The sequence below is a fragment of the Scomber scombrus genome, chromosome 7, assembly GCF_963691925.1.
Source record: "Scomber scombrus chromosome 7, fScoSco1.1, whole genome shotgun sequence".
Lineage (NCBI taxonomy): Eukaryota > Metazoa > Chordata > Actinopteri > Scombriformes > Scombridae > Scomber > Scomber scombrus.
In genome coordinates, this window is record NC_084976.1 from 4,615,596 (window position 1) to 4,642,349 (window position 26,754).

Consider the following 26,754-nt stretch of genomic DNA (forward strand, 5'->3'; position numbering starts at 1 on the left):
AGCTTTTGACAAATACTGTAAATTTCCATGTAAGCCATTTCAGGTCTGTGCTGTGTGAGGGGTTTTTGTGTCATGAGGGATTAATTGTGTCATGTGTGTGTGTTAACTGCTGTAAACGCCTAAGCCTCAGGCATTAGGCATCTTGTCTGATTGTTAAATCAGACAAGACACCTGGTAGCAAAACTGACTGTTTCTGTTTTAGTAGGGGTCAGCAAAGGTTATCAGTATTCCTTGGTTGGTTTCTGTACTTTATTACTTTATGACTTCATGACTGTTTTACTTTATTACTTTGCTACCCTGTCTTATTAAAATTTCCACTAGAAGGTACAGTATAAAAGCTGAAACTGTTCTGAAACTTCTAGCACAAAACTTCTACTACAGCTGAGTGATGACAGATTCAACCAAGCATAACCAGACTTCATTGTGAAACTGATGAAACAACAGGCTGGTTTTTTTTGACTGGTTACATTTTTTCTATAGGTCAAGTATGCTGGATAAAAAGGTAAGCTGCTTCTGTTAAAGTAGTCCTACAACCTCTTGTCAAGGTGTAGACAGGCCAATATTTCTCTCAACAAACAACTGATATTTAACCTGACACCACTTTCCAAAGCAAAATTGGAAACTGCAGTTTACTTCAAGTGTCGAGGAGAGAGCTCTGTACGAGAGCTGAAAACTTCCTATATCTCTCTATATAAAGAAAGAAAGGGATATCTGTCTGTCTGTCTGTCTGTCTGTCTGTCTGTCTGTCTGTCTGTCTGTCTGTCTGTCTGTCTGTCTGTCTGTCTGTCTGTCTGTCTGTCTGTCTGTCTGTCTGTCTGTCTGTCTGTCTGTCTGTCTGTCTGTCTGTCTGTCTGTCTGTCCGGTCTCTTGAACCATTCACAATCAACTCCGAACTTGGCAGGTGCATTATTGAGGAAAATGGAGAGTGTCATTTTTTTGCATTACCTTGAATCTTTGAATACACCAGCAATCAGTGAGCTGTGGTGTGACACGAGTCATAGAAAAGTGTTCTGAAGAGAGAAAAGTAGACAGAAAGCATAGCATTAGCAGAGAGTGGCTACACAAGAGGTGTTCAAGTACATTTATGAACTCAAGTCAACTGCATTTTGGACACACTCAGAGCCAATGTCTGTAATAAAGCATGTAAAATGAAGGAAATACTTCCATGGTTTGTCTCATATGTTCAGAGACTGTGGCGATTGTGACAGACAAAGCTCAAATATCTGCAGTAAATATACGCACTCAAATCTGAACTGAAGGCACAGAAAAATAGGAACAATCTAAGATCCTAATATGATCGATCCACTTTTAGGATGTACATTATTTGACTTTTAAATGCAGCCCCTTATTTTACTTGAAATGAGAAAAGATCATGTATTTACTATTGGAGTACTTAGTCTGTTAGTTATATCATCTGCATATGATAGAATGTTAGTTTCTTTCATGGTGTTGGTGTATAAACTCGTTCACACATCACATCAACTGCATTCATTTTTATGAAGTTTTAACATTTTATGAATGTTAAAACTTTCATTCTATTAAAAGTGCATGTGTGACGTGTGCTGTGTCTGTTTATCCCATGGGCTTGAATTTCTTATTGCTTTGTAATGCGGTGTATTCAACACTGCCGGCTGTATGACTCATGTTCCTGCTGAGTCGATGAACATTACGTCATCAATGAAAAGGACACAGAGAAGAATGAGCTAACAGTACAGATTTCGAAATACTTGTGCATGTGTTTTAAATATGGAAAAATCCATCGGTTGAGTAATCTGTTTATAAAATTAAAAGTTTGCAGCGCCTCGAAACAACAACAATTTGAGACAGCAGCTCATTAGATCAAGGTTAAATTTAGCCCAAAGTCAATTGGCTTCATGCATGAAGTTTTTTTGTTTTTCTTGTGTATTTGTTCTGGTGCCAAGCAATTAGAAGAAAATCGGAAAATCTTAGGTGCGGTTCCACAAACTCCCTAAACTGCCAGAACTTGTCATAAATTGCTCATTTAAGCGTAATTGATGAATGTCACCTGCTTATGAGGATTGTTCATGCTATGTGATCATTAGTATAATCCACACCCCTAAAATGTCCATAAGGCTCCGTGTTCTGCTCCATTTTATTCATAGAAAGTTCCCAGTGAGTAAAAACACAGCACAGCTGTACTGTAAGAAAGAGGGAATGATTGAAATGACATCACAAAACCCTGGTATTTTTATATATAGGTGTAGATTTTTATATCCACTGTAGATGCTGAAAAACGTCTTTCAAAAGCGAAGTGGTACGTGATGGGAAGCAGTCAAGGGATGTGACAGTCACAGAGATATCAGAGGAGAATATTATAGCCTACAAGTGATGTTACGCTGCTGCAACGCAACATGATATTGGACGGAGAGCTGCAGAGACACAGAGACAGCTGTCAGACTGAAAGAAGTTTCCAACAACTACTGAGATATAGAAACTGCTGCACCAAAATATGCCAATAAAAATCACGAAATATAAAGAATATTACAGTAAGCTGGCAGCCATGATGATGACAATACATCAACAGAATATACATTTTGAATTAAGTTTGTTTTACTTTTTTACATTGTTAATTTTAGTATCATATTTAAACCCCAAATTAATTCAGATGTAGATATTACATATAATATAAGTCAAACAGGTGTTTCTCCTCAGTGAAGAAAGGTAGAGATGATCTATTCAGTACCTGTAGCCTATGACAGGTACATTTCATTCGTACCTCAGAGAAAATGCGTCTTACATGAGGCCCAATATTCCTTCAAGAAATAAAGTTTATTGCACTTTTGTTGGCCTCAGATTAAATTCTAGAAAAGTACTAGAAAATTGATGAATGTCACAAATGTTCTTAAATGTTCTTTGTACGTACAAGTGCATGAGGCTCAATGTTCCTTCAAAAAGTCAAGTTTAGTGCACTTTTATTAGCAGGAATTTGTCAAAACATTGCTCATAACTCTTGTGCTTGAAAGTCTGAGTATGCTCAGACTGTTCTTTCCATATTTCTGTTTTTTACATTACTGTTCACAGGAGAGTGCTTGCATGCTAAGCCCACATGCCATGGCCTTTCATTCTTAGTTTACTTGCTCTACAGGCCAGTCAAATCCACTGCCACACGTCCAGTGTTATCATAGCAAATATGCAAAATAAAGAAAGTTCCAGCCTCATCCAGCTCATTTTATCCATCTAACTTCGTCCTATAGGGACAAAGAAAGAAATGTAGATTATATGACTGGGCTCAGATCAGCAGATGCACTAAACCCATATGGTTCCATAAGACACACCTTAACATGAATCTCTTTGTATTATCTGCAATATGATATTGACTCACCACAGACAGTAACACATTCTCTTGAAAGCAGGCGATTTAAGCAAAGCTGCACATCCATGAAGTCTCTCTTTTTAATGTCAATTATTGCACAGTGCACATCTGCATTTCAAGCTGCTGTGTGTGGGTGGACAGTAAATGCTGAGAGAGAGAGAGAGAGAAAGAGAGAGAGAGAGAGAGAGAGAGAGAGAGAGAGAGAGAGAGAGAGAGAGAGAGAGAGAGAGAGAGAGAGAGAGAGAGAGAGAGAGTCTAACAGTAAAATACACGTGTATTCTGCATAAAGACAAAATCAGATGGAGGCTGCCATCAGGTGGCTGGATATGGTACTGCTTCACAGAACATCTGAAAGCAACAGGTGAGCTGTGCTTCAATTCATTCTATTGTCTTTTTGGCCCTCACACCCTCCCATGAGTAAATCTTAAAATATATACTCACACCATAATATGTTATGATGTGTTTCTGATGAGTCAAATTGGCTGACGAAGGTAATTATGCTGCAATTTGGGGCGGGAACACCTTTCAGGAAGTAGAGCCAGATGTGACTCAGTGCCAGTAAAGGGTGAGATTAATTTGAATATTTACTGTAACTCCTTCAAATCCGGATATCGTATCTAAAAAAACAACAACAACATAATTTCTGTAAATATATATTCTTAAATATGATTTTAGACAATAAAATGTTCAATGATCGAGACACAGGCAACAATATCTGTGCTTTTTATGATGAAAAGGGGTGAAAGAAACCGTGTGAGCAGTTTGGAAATGTTTTCATTGATAGTGAAGAAAAATGGATCCCACCATCATGTCTGAGGAGTAGCTCTAACTATTCCTTTTAATCCAAAATTGATGCATATTTGCTATTTATGAACATTTAAACAGAAGTGTAGGGTTGAATAAGATAAAAGTAAGGAATAGAACAACGTGGCCATACAAATATATTGTATTTTAAGGCAAAGGTGGAATGGAGAGAGATTGATCTTGGTCTCTGTGCTTCCTGAGGTTCCACACAGAATGAGAAACCAGAAAATCAAGGATGAGGTTCATGAAGTATTCTTTAAATTCGGAATTATTGCATAAAGAAACAAGGGAACATTTGTATGTATATTCTAATACAACATTTCTAATGTATTCAGTATGTTGCTTTTTTTCTCCACATAATAAATGTTCTATAGAAGTTTTCCCATATGGCACAACAGTGTCTGGGTGGAAGGTGGGCTGAAGCTGAACTCATTCCAATAGAAATCTGAATCAAACTGCTGTATCTGTGCTGGAAAAATAGCATTACGCAATTGAAACTGTGAAACCTATATCACACCTTCACTAGAAATGAAGCAGCAGGAACACAGCTGACCACAAACAGCTTCCTTTGTTTTTCGATAGTAAGATAGTCGCTGAATCTGCAGCAACTAAGAGAGTGCATGTTGCAGAGATGTGACAAATGAATTAATTTGTCTCATTAGCTGCAAAGGTCACTCTTTACCATGTCATTAATTACCTGAAAAGCTGCAGGTTAGACCATGTAGAATTAGTGCAATGATGATTCACACTCATTTAAGCATGTGATTACTCTTTTGAGACCGGGTGGGTGGGGGCACCAGAAGCGGGCCTGCAAGTTATCATCATCAACATCAGTAGGTCATGTTAGATTTCACTATGTGTATGTTCTGCGGTCATGTTTTATCCTTATCTAAGCTAACATCAAATACATGGTGTGTAGAAGAGGAAGGTGGATACAACCAAATTCTCAGATTTTTCATCAGCACTAATCAGGTTTCAATAGGTTTGGTGATGGATGGAGGTTTTACAGATAACGGCTCAAGCGCGCATACTACAGAAAGTGTCTAAACCAAGAAGATTACTCAACCATCCGGTGTGAAAAACAATACTTATCTGCCTTTGGTGTTATTTTCACATCGACCACATCATGCAGAACAAGTGTGGAAGAAAATACTGGGTTACCGTTATAGTGTGCAAAACTCTCTTTTAAATGTTGTAGATTGGAACAATATGAAGATATGTCATTTGCAATAGAATTACTAGATTATTGCTTTGATGTGTTTACCTAACTTTAATCAATTTTCTTGACTTCTGCAAAAGTATACGAACATCAACACCTACAGAACTGAGTTTGGAGTATGAGGAGATACGGGCCTTAAAATTCCAACCTCATCTCTCCTGCAATGTGTAGCAGTCTATATGGTTGCTGCTGATTGCGAGTTTTGCAGACCCTGCAAAGAACAGAAGGTAATTTACATGAGGAAGTTGGTGCACATAATAAGTACAACTCCAAGAAGAGTATAGATTATTCCTTTGTTATTGTTTGCCTCAGTATGTTCTTGTCTTTCTTCACTTGCAGACAAAGATTCGATGCATTTGCAGGCTGAAAGAGATTCACTTGAAGGCATTGTTAAAGATGAATAAATTAAAAAGTATGAGAGAGGATTGTGGCAATCAAAACACACAGACACATATATTGCCTGTTTTTATATAAATTACATGAAGGTAAGGCAACCTGTTTCATTAAAGCGCTTTACATTCAAATGCATTTGTAGCCAACCACCTGCACCTGGACCCACGTGCACCCACAGTTGACACAGACACACACACACACACACACACACACACACACACACACACACACACACACACACACACACACACACACACACACACACACACACACACACACGCACACACACACACACATCTCATTATAATCCCTAGAAAAACAGAAACATTTTTAGATTGCTTTCCAATGGTGACTGATCTCAGGTTATCAGGCCGTTTGTTCCAGGAACAAAGAAACAAATCATGAGAGGTCTGACCGGCTCGTATTCAGGTAAAAGGTAAGAGGTGTAGCAAAGATTTAAGTACTGGACTAATATGCTCAGCTTTGCATGTTACCCGCAAGGACCGTGAGCTGGAACATTCCTTTTGTTTGCTCAGGTAATCCAATAAAGACAGCATTACAGTAGTCTAATCTGTGTGAGATGCTTCATGAAGCAGTTTTCTCAATAGTTGTTAAGATTGTTCGTTATCCCTAAAGCCACACCACATGCATGGTGAATGCAAAAAAAGTTATGGTCCAAGGATTGACACCTGCTAATGTTTTGTTCCAGCAGATTTTAAACTACAAATGAAACACAAAAGCTGGTATCCTTTAAATAGAAGAAAACGAGTGAAGAACAGACCAACTGAATCTGCGAGTGTTTCAATTTTACTATCAAGCAACCCCTGAAAAATAACAAGTGATGCAATGATGAATGATTAAACATTTAAGAAACTGACACAGATAAACATATAATATAGACAGGAAGATCACTCAACATTCATTTGCAGTAAAAATGAGGATCAATGTTTAGACGTACACAGTGCAGTGACACTGTTCAAGTCTTTATTCTCTCTTTGTTGATTCTTCTCGAGAGGGTTGCCTCTGTTCTGCATAGAGGTGAACCTCATTACAGTCTCCAAACATCTCTTTTTGTTCAGAAAGCCGCCCCTTTGCTTCAGCAGATACTTGATGAATTATCAAGCCCTGGAGCTCCTCCCTGAGCAACACAGCTCTTTCATCTCAGAACTATCTCTCTCCTCTTTTCTTTTTGTTAGGATGGGTTTTAACAGAACCTCTCTATCTGACTACTTGCATCCAAGAGACATAGATCTAATAGTCTCAGATTCCCCAAACTGCTGGAGGATTTCAGCTTTGTTTCACGGGCCAATCTGTTAGATCTGTTGGCTCTTTGCACACTGGTTGTTTCAGTGCATCCCAGTGATAGAAGAGAATAGAACAGAAATGTATTTAAAATGTTAATATATTAGTAAAGTCACGTGATAATAGTCATTAGAAGGGGCGGCTGTAGCTCAGGAGGTCGCCACTAATCGGAAGATTGGCAGTTTGATTCCCGGCTCCTCCAGTCTGCATGTCGATGTGTCCTTGGGCAAGATACATAACCCCAAGTTGCTCCCGATGGGTGAACCAACAGTGTATGAATGTGTGAGTAAATGTGACATGTAGTGTAAAAGCACTTTGAGTGGTCAAAGAGACAAGAGAAGCGCTCTATAAATACAGTCTATTTACCATTTAGAAGAGAATAATAAACATCAGGCCTGCAGCAACCTATGTTAACAAATTATTAATAAAGGGGAATAAATATCATGTCTGCAATTAATTAAGGGTCAAGAGTTTCCCACTCTCTAATGGTGCTTTTCCACTACATAGTTCCAGCACGACTCGACTCGACTCGACTCAACTTGGTACGGTTCCAGAACAGAACCTTTTCCATTACAAAAAAGTACCTACTCAACGTGGGCGGGGTCGTCATAGCACGGCTCCGTGAAACTGCCGTAACTTCGTTTTATACGCGACACAAAACACATAAACAATGGAGGACATTGAGGCAGTGGTGTACTTGCTGCTGTATGAGGCTTTTTGTCACACACAAAGCAAGAAAATTGAGCCGTATGGCTGTAACGCTGTTGCCGGTATTTAAAAATACATTCTTCTGACCAATCAGTGGCCGGCAGTCTGTTGACGTCACATTTGGTATCGGCTCGGCTCGCTTGGAACCTCACCAGAGCAGGTATTAAAAAAGTACCAGGTACCAGGTACTTTCCCTAGTGGAAACGCAAAAAAAACCGAGTCGAGTCGAGTCGGGCTGGAACTGTGTAGTGGAAAAGCGCCATAATACTCCAGTGGTAAAAATGTTTTTTATTACTTAATGATCTGTAATAGTAATTGTTAATAAGTAATTATTAAAGCATTCAAGTAATATTGGTTGAAAACCATCCCAGTATGCACCGGAGGTCAAGGTTGCTCTTAAAGTTGTTCTTAAAGTTGTTCTTCTTGTTCTTAAAATGGCACTCCACCATTTTACACATGCAGTTCAGTAAATTGCATAATTTCTTCTGCAGTTGAAGGACAATTTCTAAAGTTAGATTTTTTTTAAAACCTGATGATATCTGATGAAAGATTCAATTGTTGCATTGTGGGAAATGTAGGCGTTTCTGTAAGTGTTTTCTGAGCTTGCTTGTGCAGACTATAGACTATAATTCATAAAAATCTTGCTCTTTTGTTTTACTTTTGATCCCCCTTTTAAAAAACCTGCTTCTAAAAACATATCACTTGTGAGTTCCCTGACTTTGTCAAATTGAACAGAAATTGCAGATTGCCCCTTTAATACCCTCCTGTCACACTGGCTCCACTTTTGCTAATATGTGCAATATTTTCTACGAAATTCATTTATTTCATTGGCTCATGTGACCGTCTGTCATCACGTCTCCTCTTCTCTCACGCTAGCGCATCTTCAACGGTCATACTGCTCTTGTTATCATTGGTCGCTTCGACTGTCTGTCAAGTAGCGCTCTGCCTTGGGATTGGGCTTCTCCTGGAGCCGTGTCCCTCATGGCTGTACCTGTCTCACTGTGAGAGGCTGACAGCTCTTCCTGCTCCACTCGCCGTTCCCGCCCCCTTCACCCAGCTCCAAGGAAGCGAGGAGGAGCAGCAGCCCGAGCCGCATGTGTCACTTCCAGTATGCTGCTAACCCGAGCTGCTATGTGACTCTTTGGGAACATTTAGCTGCTTTAGCCGTCGGTGGGAAGAAAGGTTAGAAAGTTTGGAGCTACAAACCGGTGTTTTGGGGGGGCGCGGGGCGCATAGGGAAGTGGTTTCGGAAGTGGAGCGTGGCAGAGAAGGTTTGAGGGGGGGGGCTTTACTTTCCTGTGTGATACCAGATAGCTCGCTTTTGCTTGCCACGACGGGACTGACGTAGAATATGGCGGAGCATCACCCGGTTCCCGACAAACACAAATCCTCACTCAACTCCGGAGCGTCGTATTCGGGGAACGGGAGGAGCAGCACGGCGGTGGCAGAGAGAGGTAGCACCGCCGGCGTAGGAGGTGGAGTAGGAGGAGGAGGAGGAGGAGGTCTGTCCGGCGGCCTGTCGCAGCCGGCCGGATGGCAGTCCCTGCTGTCTTTCACCATCCTGTTCCTGGCCTGGCTGGCCGGTTTCAGCTCCAGGCTCTTCGCTGTCATTCGCTTCGAGAGCATCATCCACGAGTTTGACCCCTGGTGAGTCCCCAACACAATGAGCTGAGCCTGAGCTGAGCAGACAGGCTAACAGAGGGAACCTGAGCCCTGTGAATACACTGTGAGCAAGTTTCAGTTCAAACATGAGCTGCTTTTCATATAAAGGCTTTCAGTGAGCAGGTGCCTCAAAATCACATTGTAGCCACAAAGGAACCAAACTTGCAAGCTTTTGTTTGCTTAATGTTTTTTTTTTTAAGAATCCAAATAATGATGAGAATAATAACTGTATTTGTATAGCACCTTTCATACAATAAATGCAGCCCAAAGTGCTTTAAAACAGCAAGAAATGACATACACCAAGTGCTTCACATGAAAAGGAGCATAAAAGGAGTATGAAGTGTTGTTAAAAATAGTGGAGAGAAATAAAAATGTAATGTAAAAAAATCATCACGTCGAAGCCATTGATACCAAACTCATTATGCTGATTAAAAATAGCCCAGTTCATTCACCTTTTCAGTAGCAAGGGGGGAAGCCCTATGTGTCTACTGCAATTCATAATGAAGACAACGTTGTAACAGCTAGTGGAGGAGGGGTAGGAGGAGAAGGGGAGGGGGGAGGGGGATGGGGGGGTGTCACAGTCACAGCAGAGTAAACGAGGACAATGGTGACAGCTTCATGTGACGCGGCCGGGGCTGTGAACCCGGAAAGACGCTCGGGCTCGTGGAGGAGGTTGAATGGGGGCTGAAAAGTCACAGAGACCGACACAGATTTCACCTTCTGTTTACCTGCCCGTCACCTCTTGCACTGATTTGTTACCTCGCAGCCACACACCGGCAATCATTCTGGGGTCAGTGTGCAACTATAGCGCTTTAAAGGAGCACATCAGCACAGCTTTTCATTCACTATATACTCATTCATTCTAGGAACTTGTAGCTCTGGGGTGACATTTGCATAATTTCCCTGTGAAGTGCTTTAAACTTGTTTGTCTTTTAGATTGAAATGCAGCTCTTAAAAGTTAAACTTAACATATGCGATAATAGGAGTGTTTCCATCCAGACCTTCCCTCGAAATGCTCGTGCGAGCGCTGATGTTTCAGCGTGCAAAGTGCAAAAAGGTTTTTTCTCACACCGTCTTGACATGAGTGAAGCCAGGCAGCTGCTGACAGTTGGACAGCAAAGGTTGGCAGATTTTGCTGCAAGATAAGGCGTAAAGAGGAACCAGCCAAACAGTCACAAAGAAGAGCATGGTATCTTTTTTTTTTGTTCTCTACCTCCTCTTTCCTGTTTGTATTCACCTCCAATACACCTGATTTCCTAAAGCTTGCTGTTGAGATGTGATGCTTTCCAATTGTTTTATGTTCCAGTTCAAAACCTCTACCGGCATGCCAGAAATCACCCCAGCTTTTTTTTTTTTTTTTGTGTGTAATATTTGTACTCCAAATGACCAAGCTTGTGAGTGACCCCTTTTTCCCCCTCCCCCTCCTCTTCCGAATAATCATTAAACGTTGAAAAGCATTTTAATGATAATTCTGAGACTGGCCGGCAGCGCATGGATTAAAGTGCCAGCTTCATGTCTGTCTCCTGAATAAAAAAAAATAAAGAGGATGCTTGAAAGCTTCGGCTGTGGCGAGAGAATTCTTCAGTTTTAGCGCGTTGCCGTCTGAAAAGCCTAACATGGCACGACACAGAGTGAAATTTATTCATAAGCCGCTTCATTGTTCTATCGTTCTCCCCCCTTTTTTTTTTTGCTATCAGAGTGGCAGCATTATGTAAACTGTGTGTGTGTGTGTGTGTGTGTGTGTGTGTGTGTGTGTGTGTGTGTGTGTGTGTGTGTGTGTGTGTGTGTGTGTGTGTGTGTCAGTGGTTTCCCCGCTCCAGCAGGATGTGATCAGGTGATGCAATATGCTGAATATCAGGTAATGTTTGCCTTAAAGCAGTTGTGGGTCACATCTTGGGAGCCAATTGCGCAGCTACATTTCTTATAGATTTGTGTATCAAATATAACACATCAGCATTTTAACTGTGGTAAAAGTCTGCTAGGTTTGTGTGTGTGCATGCATGCATGCTGTAGTAAAAGGGAAGTTACTCATATTTGCCCAACTGCTGTAAATGAACAACAGGCTCCAGTTTGAATATGAAGTTTTACAGTGTAACAGATAGAAGGAAGGAGTCTGAGGTCACACTGAAGAAACTTTCAGGCTTGTCAAGCGATCAGCGTGATAAAAGGCAGCGGGACTCGCAGCCTCATCTGATCATTGTTTGATAGCGGCTCCCTCGCGTACAACCCGGCGACCTCACTGCAAGGTCGCTGTCATTCTGCGACTCCTCTTTAAAAGAAGAGAGCTAACAGTGGGATCGCCCCTCCGCAACCCTGCTTATTCTCTTCCCCCCTCTCTCTCTCTCTTTCTCTCTTACTCACACAATGTCTGATGTGTCGTTTTGATGTGGCTAGTTAATAGTCTTTTTCCTTCAGAAGCGCTTACATGGAGCTATTAGATGTGACAGCAAAGCGTCAGGCAGCCGGCCCGTACACGGTTAGCCATGCTTTCGAGTTGCGGGTTGTGTTAATCATGCACAGAACAGCATCACAAAAACCCCCCCAGCTTCATTAGTACTTATGTCTCTGTCTGATGCACTAAAGGTTGCTGGCGAGCGAGTCGGACCTCCCTCAGAGCAAGGTCTGGTCAAAAGTAGATGGCGGCCGATCCACCTGTCATCTGGCGCTCAAAGCTCCAGCACGATGAATAACGACCCAGAGGAAAGATTTGAGCGCAATTAGTGTCACTCGGGGGGTCAGCTCTCCTTTAGATAGAAATGACACGGCTGCTATCAGCGTAGACATGAAACCGTTACACTGTTCAAATAGAGGCGTTTCAATTAAAAGCTAAGCTGTCTTGGGCTGGACGCTGAACCCTTCAACATGTTATTCTGTCATATTCTGGGTCATTTACTCTTTGATCAGATAGTTCTTAGTTAGTAGTTAAATCATCAGAAGACCTTTTTACATAGAGCGCCACAAATACATGTCATGAAAAAGATGCTAAAGATTGCAGCAGATATATTAACCTCAATTGTCGCTCGAATTTAAGACACTAACCCCCCTCTAATTAGGTTCAGCACCATGAAAGGACAACATGATGACAGGAAGCCACAGTTTAAATTGCCCCGCTACAGTTTGACGTCAGCATCTCCCTACGTATAACCAGCATCAGTGATAATGACACACACACGCACACACACACGTTCACCACCTAAGTCACTTTTGGATCATTTACATAGACTTTCATTAGTTTCCTTGAGGCTTCCCCTAACCATAACCATAACCACTGCTCGCATAATTGTAACCTTAACCTTATACTGCTGACTTAAAAGTCACTGGCAACACGTCTATTGTCCCTAATTGATCTAAAGTCTGGTATTGTCCCCGAAAGTAAGCAAAGTCACACACACACACTCTCACTCTCACACAGCTCAATGTATAGCATAACTGAAACTTGAGTGTACCGACACATATACTCTCTTTCTCTAAACACATTCTGTGGAAGACGTGCTGCAGAACTGACCAATCATACCACAAATTAACCGTACTAGCGTTGTTTGTAACCAGAACCACCTCAGTCTGGTTGTCTTGGTCCGTACCAGAGTGCAATCACTTCGTTCACACCTGCCCAAATTGATCGCACCACTGAGGAGAATGAACCAGGGTTCGATTCAACTGAGCTAAGAAGGGCAGGTGTGAAGACGCTCTAAGTGGTTCTGAATTACCTCTATCTGAGTGCAGTTTTACATTCACCAAAGGCTCACACAAACTGCTGTTATTCATACAACGGTCTATACAATCTGCCGTCGCTGTTAGAATACGCTTCCTTGTAGCCGTTGCTATGTGTGATGTTGCTTGTTGTGATAGCTGATCGCTGGAGGAAACTAAGCAAATCAGCACGGGAGGAAATAGAATAAACGTAGCATTTCAGGCATGAAACGTTGTGAGAAGTAAGGGTACCTTCTGGAGCTTTTGAGCAGGAGTAAGGTTAGGAATAGGGGTGCACCGGAATGAAAATTCTTGGCCGAAACCGAAAACCGAAAATGAGGAAACCAAGGCCGAAAACCGAAACACCGAAAGAAATTATTATGCCAATTATAAGTACCATTGCATTTATGGCTATGACTGTGTACTAACTGCACTAAAATCAAGGCATTGCAATTCAAAGAATAAATCAATTACAAAAGTATGAACATATTTATTTAGCACTGACATTACAACAATACACAATATAAAATAAAATATAATAAAATTCAAAATAAAATGTTAAACTTGACCCCACTCTGTACATTAAATAATAATGTAAAGTGCATTTAAGTCAAGTGCATTTTAAAATTTTCTCTGTAGGACTACTACAACAAAGTGCATTCAGAACAAGTGCAACTGCTGAAAGATATAACAGTATTTTCTCTGTAGGCCTACAACATAACAGTGTATCAAAAGATCTCATCTGGTGCAGAGAGACGAGTCCTTTTTTCTACGCTCTGCTCTCCTTCTCCTTTGCTGGGCGCTTCTCCGTGTCCAAGCGGGTTCTCCGCATCCATCGCGGCATCCATCGCATCCATCGCGGCCAAAATTTGCATCCCTAGTTAGAATACGTTTCCTTGTAGCCGTAGCCATGTGTGATGTTGCTTGTTGTGATTGGTTGGACGTAGTTTAATCGCTGGAGGAAACTAAGCAAATCAGCATGATAAAATGTAGCATTTCAGGCATGAAACGTTGTGAGTAAGGGTACCTTCTGGAGCTTTTGACCAGGAGTAGGTTTAACAAGCTGTTTTTATGAATGACAGCCCTGCCAAAGATTTCACACTACACCTTTAATTATTATAAACATAAAGCCCTATATAAAGTTGCTGTTATATTGTATATTTTTTTAGAGACTTTTCCCATAGGACTACTTGTGTTAACACAGCATTTAGCCTCAGAAAAGGTACAACTGTACTGTATCTGCTCTAGTACTGAACATTGTCATATCATACTCAGCCTGAATGATATCATTGTTTGAGTTTGTTACTGATTTTCCTTGATATTAATATCCATGTTTGCCTGCAGAGTAAATACGACAGAGCTATGAGCTACATGCATATAGAATAATAAAAGCAAACAGAGTTAGCGTGGATTACCATCTACCCCCACTGTCTAATACGAAGATACCGTCCCCTTTGTTTTCACACGCACTAATGGAATATAACAGGAAATGACCCGATGTTTATTGAGGATGGAGTTGATGATGTGTATGCTTTTATTGCGCCCGGGCTAGAAAATGGGTTATCAGTCGTGCCACATTACAAGGCACTCAGAGAACAAGAGCAAGAGGAAGGTTTTTTTTTTTTGTGTTGTGTAATGAAGAGGTGTCAGACCTGCACTGTGCTGCTGTTGCACATCTGTCTGGAAAATATCTTTTCTTGAGAGGGGGGAAAAGGGTGTTTGAAAAATGAAAAGGGAGGCAGGCTCAGGAGGAGAAATTAAACGCGCCTGCTTGAAATGGAATAGGGAAGCAGATCCTACATTTAGCCCCATTGGATTCATTTACACTGGCTGCCTCTTCAGATCAGTCTTTTTTTTCTCTATCCTCGCTCATTTCTGCTTCATTTGAGGTCAAAATATGAAAGGTAAAGATTCCTTTGTGTTCCTTCTTTTTAATTTTCAGACGTAGTTGATAGTTAAAAGCTGTAGTCGTCACCTCCGAATATTAGGATACAAGTCAGCAGCGCACTGTGAGGCCACGTCTGGGTTTTGGCCGATGATTCACGAGAGCGAGCATAGTTCCGCTGTCTCCTGTTTTGGCGCCTTCAGCGGTGTGCTCTACACGGTCACAGGAGGTCATGACAGTTTGTGCCTCTGGTCCGCTCTGCTGACAGCCTGCACCGGTCCACCTGAAACCTGATCTTTGAGAGGCAGAGACTCCTCCAAACAGCAGCGCTCTGTTCTCACTGACTGTCTCTCCTGCTGGCTGCTAGTAACGGGCAGAAAGATGAAGAGCTATATAGCTGCCTGGCTGCCTGGCTCTATCACACACACACACACACACACACACACACACACACACACACACACACACACACACACACACACTGGCAGGCTGAAGTGCTGACAGACCTGCTGGGCAGCACTGACCTTGTGCAGGTTGGACTTTGCTTCACACAGCGTGCAGATATTTCTCCATGCTGCCAGTTTGATGCATTTTTTAGCTTTCATGGTGAGTTTTTTTGTTTTTCGCTCTGACACACATTGACCTGAGAAACATATACAACACCCTGCGATAAATCAGAGCTCTGTGACACTTACAGTGTGCAGTTGTTGACACTGGGGCCGAGCCTGTTGCTGCATTACTGCAGTAATATGATGCCTACCACAGAGCTGAGCCCATTACTGTTATCACTGCTCATACTTTCAGTCATTGTTCTCTTAAGTGTATAACAAGGAAATAATACTGCCTGCTTGGAAACATGAATATCGAAAATAATTTGATAGAATAATTTTAAATATTGCACTTTGTGGGACTATTTGAACATTTTTTACATGATTTATTAGTGACTGAAGTGCACTTCTCTATCACCTCTGTGAGTACACAATCTATTTAACCTTGACCTGTACTGATACTGTGTCAGAGAGTAGTCGACTCCACTCTATGGTATATTTGCAGCTAGAATAAGTAATGCTGTTGGATCGGATTGCATTATATTGAAAGGTGATGATATATATATAACACAATCTAATTCACCACAACAACCAGAGGCAACAAGATTTACCCCAAAACCAAACATTTGGGGATAATATATCTATTGGAAATCAGTTAGAAATACAGTTTGTTATGCATTTGCACTCTTTGCAACACTGGAACATGAGCTGTGTTTGGTGTAAACTGCAGGGTAGAATGTCACCCTGCAGCAGCAGATACAGACAACAGTTGGAGCCATTTGCTGCAGGAAATACACAGTTAAAATATGTATTATGTTATGGGATTTCATTTATATGTATGTGTATAGCTAGAGCAGGCATGTCCTAACTATTCCGTAAAGGGTCGTGTGTCTGCAGGTCTTTGTTCCAACCAATCAAGAGCACATAATTAAACCAATCAGCTGTCTGAAGACTGAGATCAGCTGATTAAATGAGCCTGGTGTGCTCCTGCTTGGTTGGAATGAAAACATGAACCTTTATGAAATAGTTTGGAATAGGGGTCATTTATACTAAACCGTAAGTGTACAACATGTTATTTCTATTGACAGTTCAGCACTAATACAAGTATCTGTTGCACAGGATCAGTGATGGCAAATTGTTTGGTATCACAGTACTAACTAACATTAAGTGTGTTGCAATACAGTGTAGCAATGAGCAGGCAGATGCTGGTTAGTGAATAACAAGAATTTAGAACTCAGCTACTCTTTACCTACAGATACAAAACACAATTTCATCAGAGCTTGTCTAGTTGAAGATTACTTCATGTTTGTACCCATTTGTACCTTTAAACTCAACGTAAGTGGACGTTGATCCCCTCTGATCCCTTCAGGGAGTTGACAGGCATATGAGCCCTCTCTTTCAACATCTCCACCTCTTTTGCATAATGAAACAACTGCCACCGTATCATATTTCAGCCGTTGTGTCACAGCACCATCATGGGTGTCGCCCCGAGCTGGCAATGTGCACCGGGGAGGCCCGAACATTTCAGAAATTGTTTGGGTTAAGCATATTTTTGAGGCTTTGAGGGCCCACTTCTGTGACAGTATTTTTCTTTTTCAGCAGGAAATCCTCCCCTCTGTGTCCGTGTGTATGTGGAAGATCCCCTTTTTATTCAGCTTACATAATAGGAATTTTGGCGTTTCATTATGCAACATGCAGGATAGGGGATGAGTCATTTTAAGCTGTCATTCAGAGGGGGAGGGTGGAATAACCTGGCAGGAGAAGAAACTTTAACTATTTGACCATACCTGAGAATTTATGACAAAGATAAAAAAAAACAGGGTTTACCCAGACCTGGACTGGCCATCTGAAGCAGTGGGACAGTTCCTATTGGCCTGCCTGATTTGTCTGCTGATTGGCCAAAGCTGTCAGACCAGTGTCAAAATACTAAATTATTAAGGTACATCAGAGCAAAGACAACCCTTCCCTTTCATTGCTTTTGACCTGATGGTAAGATCCATACCTATTGTGACCCTGATTTGTCCAACATAGGAAGCCTCCTGCATCCACACACATCATCGCCTGGCAACTTTCTAGTCAGTGCACAAAACACAGTGATGCAGGGTTTTGCCTCTGGTTTTGTGCGAGCTGATGTTATCGAATATGTCCATGCAGTCACTACGGCTTGCCAAAATCAACTGTTCTACAAGCCATCAAAGTGACATGTTACTTTGCATTGATGGTTTGTAGATTAGTTGTTTATCAGTTCTCAGCTAGATCAATTGTAGGCTTTACTGTGGATGTGCATTTTTGACCATGCTGCATGTTGGCAAACTAGCGTAGGAAAGACAAACTATATATTCATTGTATTAAAACGTGCTATATTGGGATATATGTTGTTATCAGGATATGTATCGTTATCGGGATATGTACTGTTATCGGAGTGTGTTGTTATCGGAATATGTATCAGGATATGCATCGTTATAGGAATATGTATTGGGATATGTATTGTTATCGGAATATCTATCGGGATATGTATTGTTATCGGAATATCTATCGGGATATGTATTGTTATCGGGATATGTTTTGTTATCTGAATATGTGTTAGTGAATGTATTGTTATCGGGATAGGTATCGGAATATGAATGACCTATTTCATATCGCCCAGCCATAGGCTCATAGTAAATAGTTATGAACAAGCTAAAACAAAAGCTGTTTGTATGCAGCGTTATATTAACATTTGGCTGAGATGCTGATAAACCAGCCCCTCCTCTCTGCTAGCGTCTCCTGCAGCAGTGAATAACATCAGCAGCAGAGGAGGAATGACTGACACTGACTGATGTCTGTGTTCCTCACTCAGTATTTTCATGTCAGGAATATCATTTATATTACTGACATGTTATTTTTGTTTCCGGTCAGATATTATTGATTTCATATAGTGACTTTTCTGGTGCTGCTCTAGAAACAATATTGATATTTTCACTTGTCATCATGTTCTGAATTAATTAAATGTTTTAATAAAATGATAATAAAAAAACCCAAAATTCTTTAGTAACAAATAAACGTATTGATTAAGAGTTATCATATGATAAAGATATAATTCTAACCATATTAATCCCAGCAGCTGGTTAGGCTTCACACCGACTATACGTTTCAGGCTCACAGTGTGCCATAATGTATATTTTATTCTTTTTTTTACATGTATATAAATATTGTAATAATACTCAGAAATGATGTGTAAATGCATAGTTTGTAGTCAAATAACTTCCTGTTTGTTCTGACGGCTCCAGCTGTGTTGCTGACTCAGCTGTTATTCTGCTTGTAGCTAAATATGAGGATTTCAGTCAGTTTCATTTTGTTCCACTTTGAAGATTTGGCCGTGTTGAAACTTCACTGTGTGCACTTATTTAAAAAGTAGCCTAGTCTAGTCTATTAGGTGGCCTGAATATTTGTCCCAGTCTGGCTCTGGTATATCCATTTGTTTATCCAAGTCAGAGAAAGCAGGTGCAGTTATGACAGTTCATCAGGTTACATATCTCTGTGTGTGTGTGTGTGTGTGTGTGTGTGTGTGTGTGTGTGTGTGTGTGTGTGTGTGTGTGTGTGTGTGTGTGTGTGTGTGTGTGTGTGTGTGTGTGTGTGTGTGTGTGTGTGTGTGTGTGTGTGTGTGTGTGTGTGTGTGTGTGTGTGTGTGTGTGTGTGTGTGTGAGAGAGAGTGTGAGAGAACATTGAACTATGTGTGCTGTGGTTTTGACTGCTGCTATTATCACTCTGTCCCACTTCCACTACAACTTTTTGATCTGCGACTTCCTCTACAGCTTATTCCTTTTTTCTCTGTGAAATGTGTGTGTGGGGGTTGGCGGCATGTGTACATCAACAAGTGTGTGTGACTGGCTCTTCTGTGCATCATATACACCCCAGAGCAAGATCCCTTTGTCTTAACTTACCAATACTGTATAACTGTACAAGCACACTGACAGATAGCGATGATGAAACAGCCATGCAATAAACCGTCATGTTCTTGTCGGACGTCTCTTGATCACATCTTCTTGTTTTTGTTAGTTTTTTGTTTGTCTTTCGATTTTCTTTTTTTGTTTTGTGCGCGGTCAGCCTGGTTTTTATTTGACAGCCTGTGTGCAGCTGTACTCAGTTTGCTACAGTTCAAAGTGTGTTCACTTAAACATCAGTGTGGTATAGATTCAGATCCTTTGTCAGAAGAGCTTATCTTGTAAGATAAGACAGTTAGTGGATTATTTAACTGCTTTACAGAATTTGGAATTTGGACTCTGCATTTGACATTATTTTTTATGATATTAGAAGTTAGGGATTTAACTGACAATTATTTGTATTAATGATGGATCTTTTGGTTATTGTTTTTTTAATGTATTTATTTATTTTTAATGTATTAATACTTTAAAATATGTTTTAACATTATTGTTTTTCATTTATTTAAAAGAATATGTATTAAATTATTATTACATTTTTTATTTAGTAGTATTGTAAAATATTTTTTAGATTACATTTTTTTAGCTAATAGTTTTGTTTACATTATTTATTTATTTATTTTTTATTTTTTTTTTAAATTGTATTTTACATTATTATTTATTATTATTTAAAAATAAATTAAAATTATTTGCGGCTTTATTATTTTAACAATAAAATATTTTGTTTTGTTTTTATTAAATGTATTAAATATTTTATTTTGTCTGACCAACGGTTCAAACCCTAAAGATGCTGAGTTTACAATATAAAAAAGAGAAAATACTGCAAATCCTAACATTTGGCACATCATTTGAATTAAAAAAAAATAGTTTGGGGTGTTCTGATTTCCTCTAGTCTGTCTGTTTGCTCACTGTCAATCTCTGCAGCCTAAAGGCAAAAAAACCCAACCTAATTAATGAATGATGAAAAGAAATGCTAATTGTAGCTGTCGCTGCAGTTCCAGCTCAAGAGGCTGGATTGATATGACAGTGATTTAGGAAATAACTCAATGTTAAAGGAAGGAAAAATACAGCTCACATTTACTGCAGACTTTACACAGTAGTTTTATTTGATAGGTTGAAGCTGGTGTGACTTTCATTTGTGCTCAAGATACCTTCTCTACACTTCAACAGGCCTCTACTGTACACAGCCAGTTGTTCACTGACCTCCAGCTCTATAACTGAGGGCATGTGACTGAGTGTAAGGAGTTGTAGATTTGTGACTGAGACACACAGATACACACGGACACACACAAACACACACAGAGAGAGAGAGAGAGAGCTGAATGTCGGTTTACTTGTTTTCCATTCACCCCACCACCCTGCTCTGACTCTGCTGTGTTTCTCTCCCTGTCTGCAGCTAATTGGCTTCTCTTTACTCCTCTGTGGGACTTGTCTGAGTGTGTGGAGATATGTGGGTCTGACCCCGCTGGCCTCAAACAGATTTAAGGGCGTTTTAACTCCTATGCTTTGTTGGCTTTGGTCTGAATCAGCGGATGAGTTGCTACTTTGTTGTGTTTTTCCATCGGTTTCAGTTCGGTTTCACACGCCAAAATTTCAAACGAACCAAAATGTATCAATGAAAGGCACGCGGGTGCTGTCACCCCGTTCACTGGTCAGAAACTATGCGGGGATGGTGGGTGGAGAAAGGAGGTTGTTTTTCAGAAACTGCAGATCGACTACTACAACATTTAAAAAAAAAAAAATTTTCATTCTTGCCATTTGTAAAGAAAAAAGTAAAGCTACGTATGAATCGTAGCACTCAGGGATACAAAGGTATTGTTCCACGCAGGAAGGTCGATCAGTAACATGGTCTTTTATCAGTTATAAAGTGTACTACTGTAATTACTGAAATAAGCAGCTTCTCTCTCCACGCCTCTGCGATGCTGAGAGACGCACACCAGCAGCTACTTTTCAATTGTTCACTTATTCTCTATTTTAACTAAAAGCTAAATCCAGAGCTTTATGAATGGTGCATCTGCCCTTTCTGAATATAAAAGCTATCGATGTTTTCTTTTTTTCACACTGGTGCCGCCCCGTCCCAACATGACAGATTGGCTGCTGCCTCCAGGCACCATCTGATGTGATGTATGGATAATCCAGCCGAGTCGTTCGGGCCGTATATCAACCCTAAATATGCAAGCGGCAATTTGAACACACTTCAAGGCAACGTCTAGAGAACAGTATGTTGGGTTAAGTGAAGAAGACTTGCTGCCTTCAGTTGGCTGAAGAGGAGACAGGATCATAATGTACAGTGCAGCAGCCTACAGGAGAGGGTTTAATCCAAAGAGTGCACCTTCCTGCAGTTGTGTTGGCTCACATTCATACTACAGACGAACCGTACCAGAGTTCACTTGTAACCAGACTGAGAATAGGTGACAAACTCTCCAGGTTATTGGCCCTGTGGATATAGCTTGAGAAAAACGTATGATGTTGTGTACATGTATGATGTATGATTATGACGTTTTCCAAGGTTTGATAAAGTGTCCTTTTCTCTTTAGGACTCCCACAGTTTGCAGTAACAGTGAAATTGCAGTTCTTCACATACCTCACTGTATGAGTCGGTCTATTAAAATCGTGGTGACAGTCTGCGCAGGGTTTCCCCTCGTATGTTTTAAACAGAAGTGCAGCATCACGGCTCTAATTGATGACCGCCACTGCTGAAATATCACGTTTTACAGAATAATCATGATGAACCCTAACCACACATACACGCTTTCTAGGCTTCAGGCAGCTGACTGGAGGAAGTGGTAAGCAGCCTGCAGCCCCTGTTCTGTCCTCTCCTCTGCTCTCTGTGTCCTCTCCTCTGCTCTCTGTGTCACTGTTTGACTGAACTTTAATTTATAAATATTTTAAGCTATAAAATGATGTGAAAATGCAGTTTTTAGTCAAATAATGTAATAATAAAGTTTTCATTACAATGGAAAAATGCCATAATGTTAGCGTAGCAGAGCAGTGAACTGGGGCACTGTGTGTGGAGCAAAAGACCATGTGGGATCTGTCACAAGCTGATGTCAGCTCTGGCTGAAAGAAAAAAAACTGTTGTAAGCTGAGCGTTGTAGCATTAAAAACTACTAAAAACAAGAAAAAGCATGGTAGTTCCCCTTTAAAATTTGGTATGGCCATTTTAACAAATGTGTCTTTTTGAGTAATTGCTCTGTATTTTAACATGTTAGTTTATACAGTCTGTTCTAATCACGTAATAGAGACATTCTGACTAGATGCAGCGCTTTTCTTGCAAATTCTCCCTTGAAGGAAACATCACAGACACATTTAAAATGCAGAGCGCCATATGCTGAATTTTTATGTCGGCCCATGGTACTTACACTGCTGCAGACTGCTCTTTATACTCCCCATGCTTGCGACTCCTGCTGTGATTTTGAACTAGTTTTGTGGAAGCACACTGTGAATGCTCTGAGAGGGAATTTCTTCAAATGTGGCACAGACATGTATTTGGAATCAGGGATGAACTGATTAGATGTTAGTGATCAAAGGTCACTGTGACCTCACAACATATATTTGGCCATAACTCAAGAATGTATGCCCTAATTATGACAACATTGCGCACAAATGTATAATAAGATAAAATGGTGAAGTGATGACATTTTATATAGAAAAAGGTCAGATACTATCCCACCTGGAGACTGTGGTGATTCTAGAGATCTTCTGTGCTGTTGGGTTGAATGTGAATGTGTGTGAAGCTTTCACAATTTAGAATTTGTAGTGTCTGTGTAGCAACATTCATATCTGAAGTCTACTGTCATGGCTACAACTTTGTGTTCTATCAGCATCAGCATCAAAGGAAATTAGATTGAATGCCTTTTTATTAAATTCCTTCAAAGTCTTCACTCCAAAATGATATGAGGCTGGATAGACATGGATTTAAACTGCAACTTGTCTGGTTGTCAGAGACAGCTGCAGGGTTCCCTTTGCTTGACTTCATTCCTGAAAGATTCATAATTAAATAGCAGATTTTAGATAATTATGAAAAACATCACTCTTCTCTGACATCCATTTGTCTTCTTTTTTTGTCCATTTTGGCCATGTCATCCTTTCTGCTGAAAGCACTATCACCCCTTTCCATTTTCTCCTGTTGTACACTATCATCACTCTTACACTCCTTGTTCAGTGGAGAGGGGCTGACAAGCTCGCTGACGGCTCCACACAGACAGACAGACAGGCAGCCAATCAGGCCGCACATCTGACTGATTTAAGCTCCCAGAGTATTTCCAAATGCATCAGTTTTAGGGTGAATGTGCTGGGCTTGCAGATTATCCCATTAGGTTGAAAGTCATCTGTAACCATTTCAGTCCATTTGTTATCTGTTTTGGGATCAGATGAGTGTTGTTGGTCCTTGTGTGTGTGTGTGTGCAGAAGTAGCTCGCTGTGCATAACCAGTGAGGATTTGTCATGGTTCATTTAATGAGTAAACAGATGCAGGCTGGCTGCAGGCTCCTGCTCCGGCTCACTCACTTCCACCTCATCGTGCTCTAGGAATCCCCACTCTATCTCTTCACCTGTTCCTTCAGTCAGATTTCCCCAGTAAACTTCTTAAAAGTCATGTAAATGAGACCCTGGTTACCATAATATGGGTTGGGATTAGAGGAACTTGATTTCCTTGATAGATTTTGTCAGTTTCTTGGCTATGTAAACAGGTAATGCGTGTGCATGACAAAAGACTTAAAGCAGGGAAGTATCACAGCAAAACTGAACATAAGGCACCATCTAAAAGTCTAAACAAGTCTGCTTCCACCACTGGACATTTGTACTATTATTATCATAGTTAAAGGCAACACATGGGTTACCTACACTCAGTACTGGGCCTGAACACATCCTGTGTAGACAATGATGGACATGCTGCTTACCTTTCATCCTGCTGCCCTGCTCTCATAGCAATACTTTCTCTAGCTGATGTAAACATGTGTCCAAGCCCAAAGCAGTAACCCAAAATCAAAGTATCCAGGAGAAATATAGCTGAGAAGATATGATTTCCTAAACCCTAAACTTACCCGAAATCAGGTTTATTGATCACATGAACATCTGGTTACAGGTTAAATTTGATGTGAAGTACATGTGAATACACTTATTTATGTTCAACAGGACACACGCTCATCCAAATATGAATGTACACAGTAGAAAAGTAGATAATAAATTCCAAAGTTCAAATATTTCTCTGCCTTTAGTGTTTGTGGTTACTGCAAGATGAGTCCTCACTGTGTTTGGGGGAAATCCACGCTGGTGTTTTTTTTACTTACCATCATCTTATATCTCACTATTCCACGTTAAGCATTTTCTAATGAAGCCTTGTGTTTGTTGCAGTGATCATGACAGTCAATTTTCCCAGCATCGACTCAGCAGGACTTTCCAGGGTGATAATGAAAATGTTGTTGACAGAATGCTTATAAAAAGGCAGTTAAGTCAACTGAAACATAACCCTGACAGTAAAAGCACAGTAGACACGGTGAGAAAGTGGAGAAAACCCACGGCAGTCCCCGAAGAGGTAATTTCCACCCTAGAATCCTCCGCCGTTTCCTTGATGTCCCTCCTCCCCACTGTTCTTCCGCTAAGATCCCGCATATTAAAGGAAGCGACTTCCTCCGCAAACGTCCCATCAAAGAAACGTCGTTATCCTGATTAAACGTACAAACAAAGCTAGAAATGATCATAATGGCCTCGCTTTCTTTCTTTTCCCCTCGCGGTTTATTAATCTTTTAATGTGACAACAAACAGAGTCTCTGTGGCTGTCACTGATAAATATTTATCAGGATTACTCTTTCTTTGTCCCAGTTTGATAAACCGACAAAATAAGACAAAAGGAGCTTGTTTTCCTTTGTGTTACATAACTTTAGAATTTGCTGCACAACTCTGTAATAAAATTGGAGAATTTAACTGAAAAAAGAAAAAGGTCCAGTTTCTTCACTTGACTCCCTGCTAGGCTTCACTGATATCTCCTCCTTTCTCACTTCTCTATCTTTCCCTCCTACCTTCCTCTCCCTGGATTTGGTCAATTATATTTGTGTCTTCTTAGGCATTAGGTTGCTGCTGGTTGCCAGTCAGCCCAGAGTTATTCTAGCACAAAATTCCTCTTCAATATAACCCGACCAGCCCATGCTCTCTTTTCTTTTTACTCTCTGGTTGTTGCTTCTTTCCCTTTTGTCTCTCATCATTCTGTGACATGATCTATGTTTCTTTGTGTGCTCCCTCGTGTTTTTGTTTTTCTTGTTTTTCCTGTCATGTGGCTCGACTCCCAGCGGAGCTACAGGCCCCTGCATGTTTGCCCGGCAGTGTCATGAAGTGAACATATGGGGATTTTGGTGAAGGAGATAATGGCGGTGTGGTTGCATTTTCTTTAGATAAAGAGATTAGAGGGGTCTGAATAAGGAGATTGATCTGTGTTGCTGATTGGATGCTGCTGAGTCCTGGCTGGTGACCTGGATCAGCACAGGAGAGTGAGGTGTAATATCTCAGGTCAACAAAGTAATAGTAAATTCAGCTAAATATACTGTAGGGCCAAACAGTGTATTGATATTATATCAATATCATGATATTGATACTTCTGTAAAAACACAGACTGTCATTATGGTTGGGAACAGAGTTATTTACCTTTAATTCTTCTTAAATGAGGGTTTTGTGTCTTAATGGAGAGTTTGGACGAGCATGTAATCAGGTTCTAGTGGAAGAGGTTAACTAATATATTGAGTTATAACAAAAACAAGTATTACCAGAAAAACCGACATATGGGAGAGTATTTGTGACGAAGTCAATGCTGTTAGTAAAACCACAAATATTCCACTCCAAAAATATTAACACAGGTGGAAAAACTCCGTCCTGTGTGTATTCTGTCATTGTGCCTCCGTCTCCTCCTCTCCACAGTGACAAAAGTCATCTGTGTGCAGTGCGCAGCCGGTTAATACCTGTCCTTCAAAGGTATTATTTATAGACGTTAGTGTCAGATATAATACCTTCAGGTTTGGTAAATCACAATGCGTGTGCTAAATAACATATTTACATTTTCTCCTCCCTGTATTTTGCACGCTGGGGTTAAAACGTCTCATATTACATATTCATTATGGCAAACGTACTAAATGGACAGCGCGTACCAGTTGAAAGACGCAAACCTCAGTGCGCTGCGTTAGTAGATCAAAAATCTCATATCCCAATATAAGGTCATTAATATCCCGATATAATACACTTTAATACAATAAAAAAAATAGTTGGTCCTTGGCTGTTTTTGATAGTTTTTTGCAAAGTGA

General features: G+C 40.5%; 1 protein-coding gene across 1 annotated transcript in view; it reads left to right on the top strand.

Moving 5' to 3' along the window:
• Positions 1-8,825: 8,825 nt before the first annotated feature.
• Positions 8,826-26,754, top strand: part of LOC133983164 (dolichyl-diphosphooligosaccharide--protein glycosyltransferase subunit STT3B-like) — a 63,150-nt gene continuing 45,221 nt past the window's right edge. Inside the window, exon 1 of the mRNA XM_062422131.1 lies at positions 8,826-9,407. Within this exon, the coding sequence (XP_062278115.1) occupies positions 9,112-9,407 (296 nt within the window). The 5' untranslated portion in view covers positions 8,826-9,111. The remainder of the gene's footprint in view (positions 9,408-26,754) is intronic.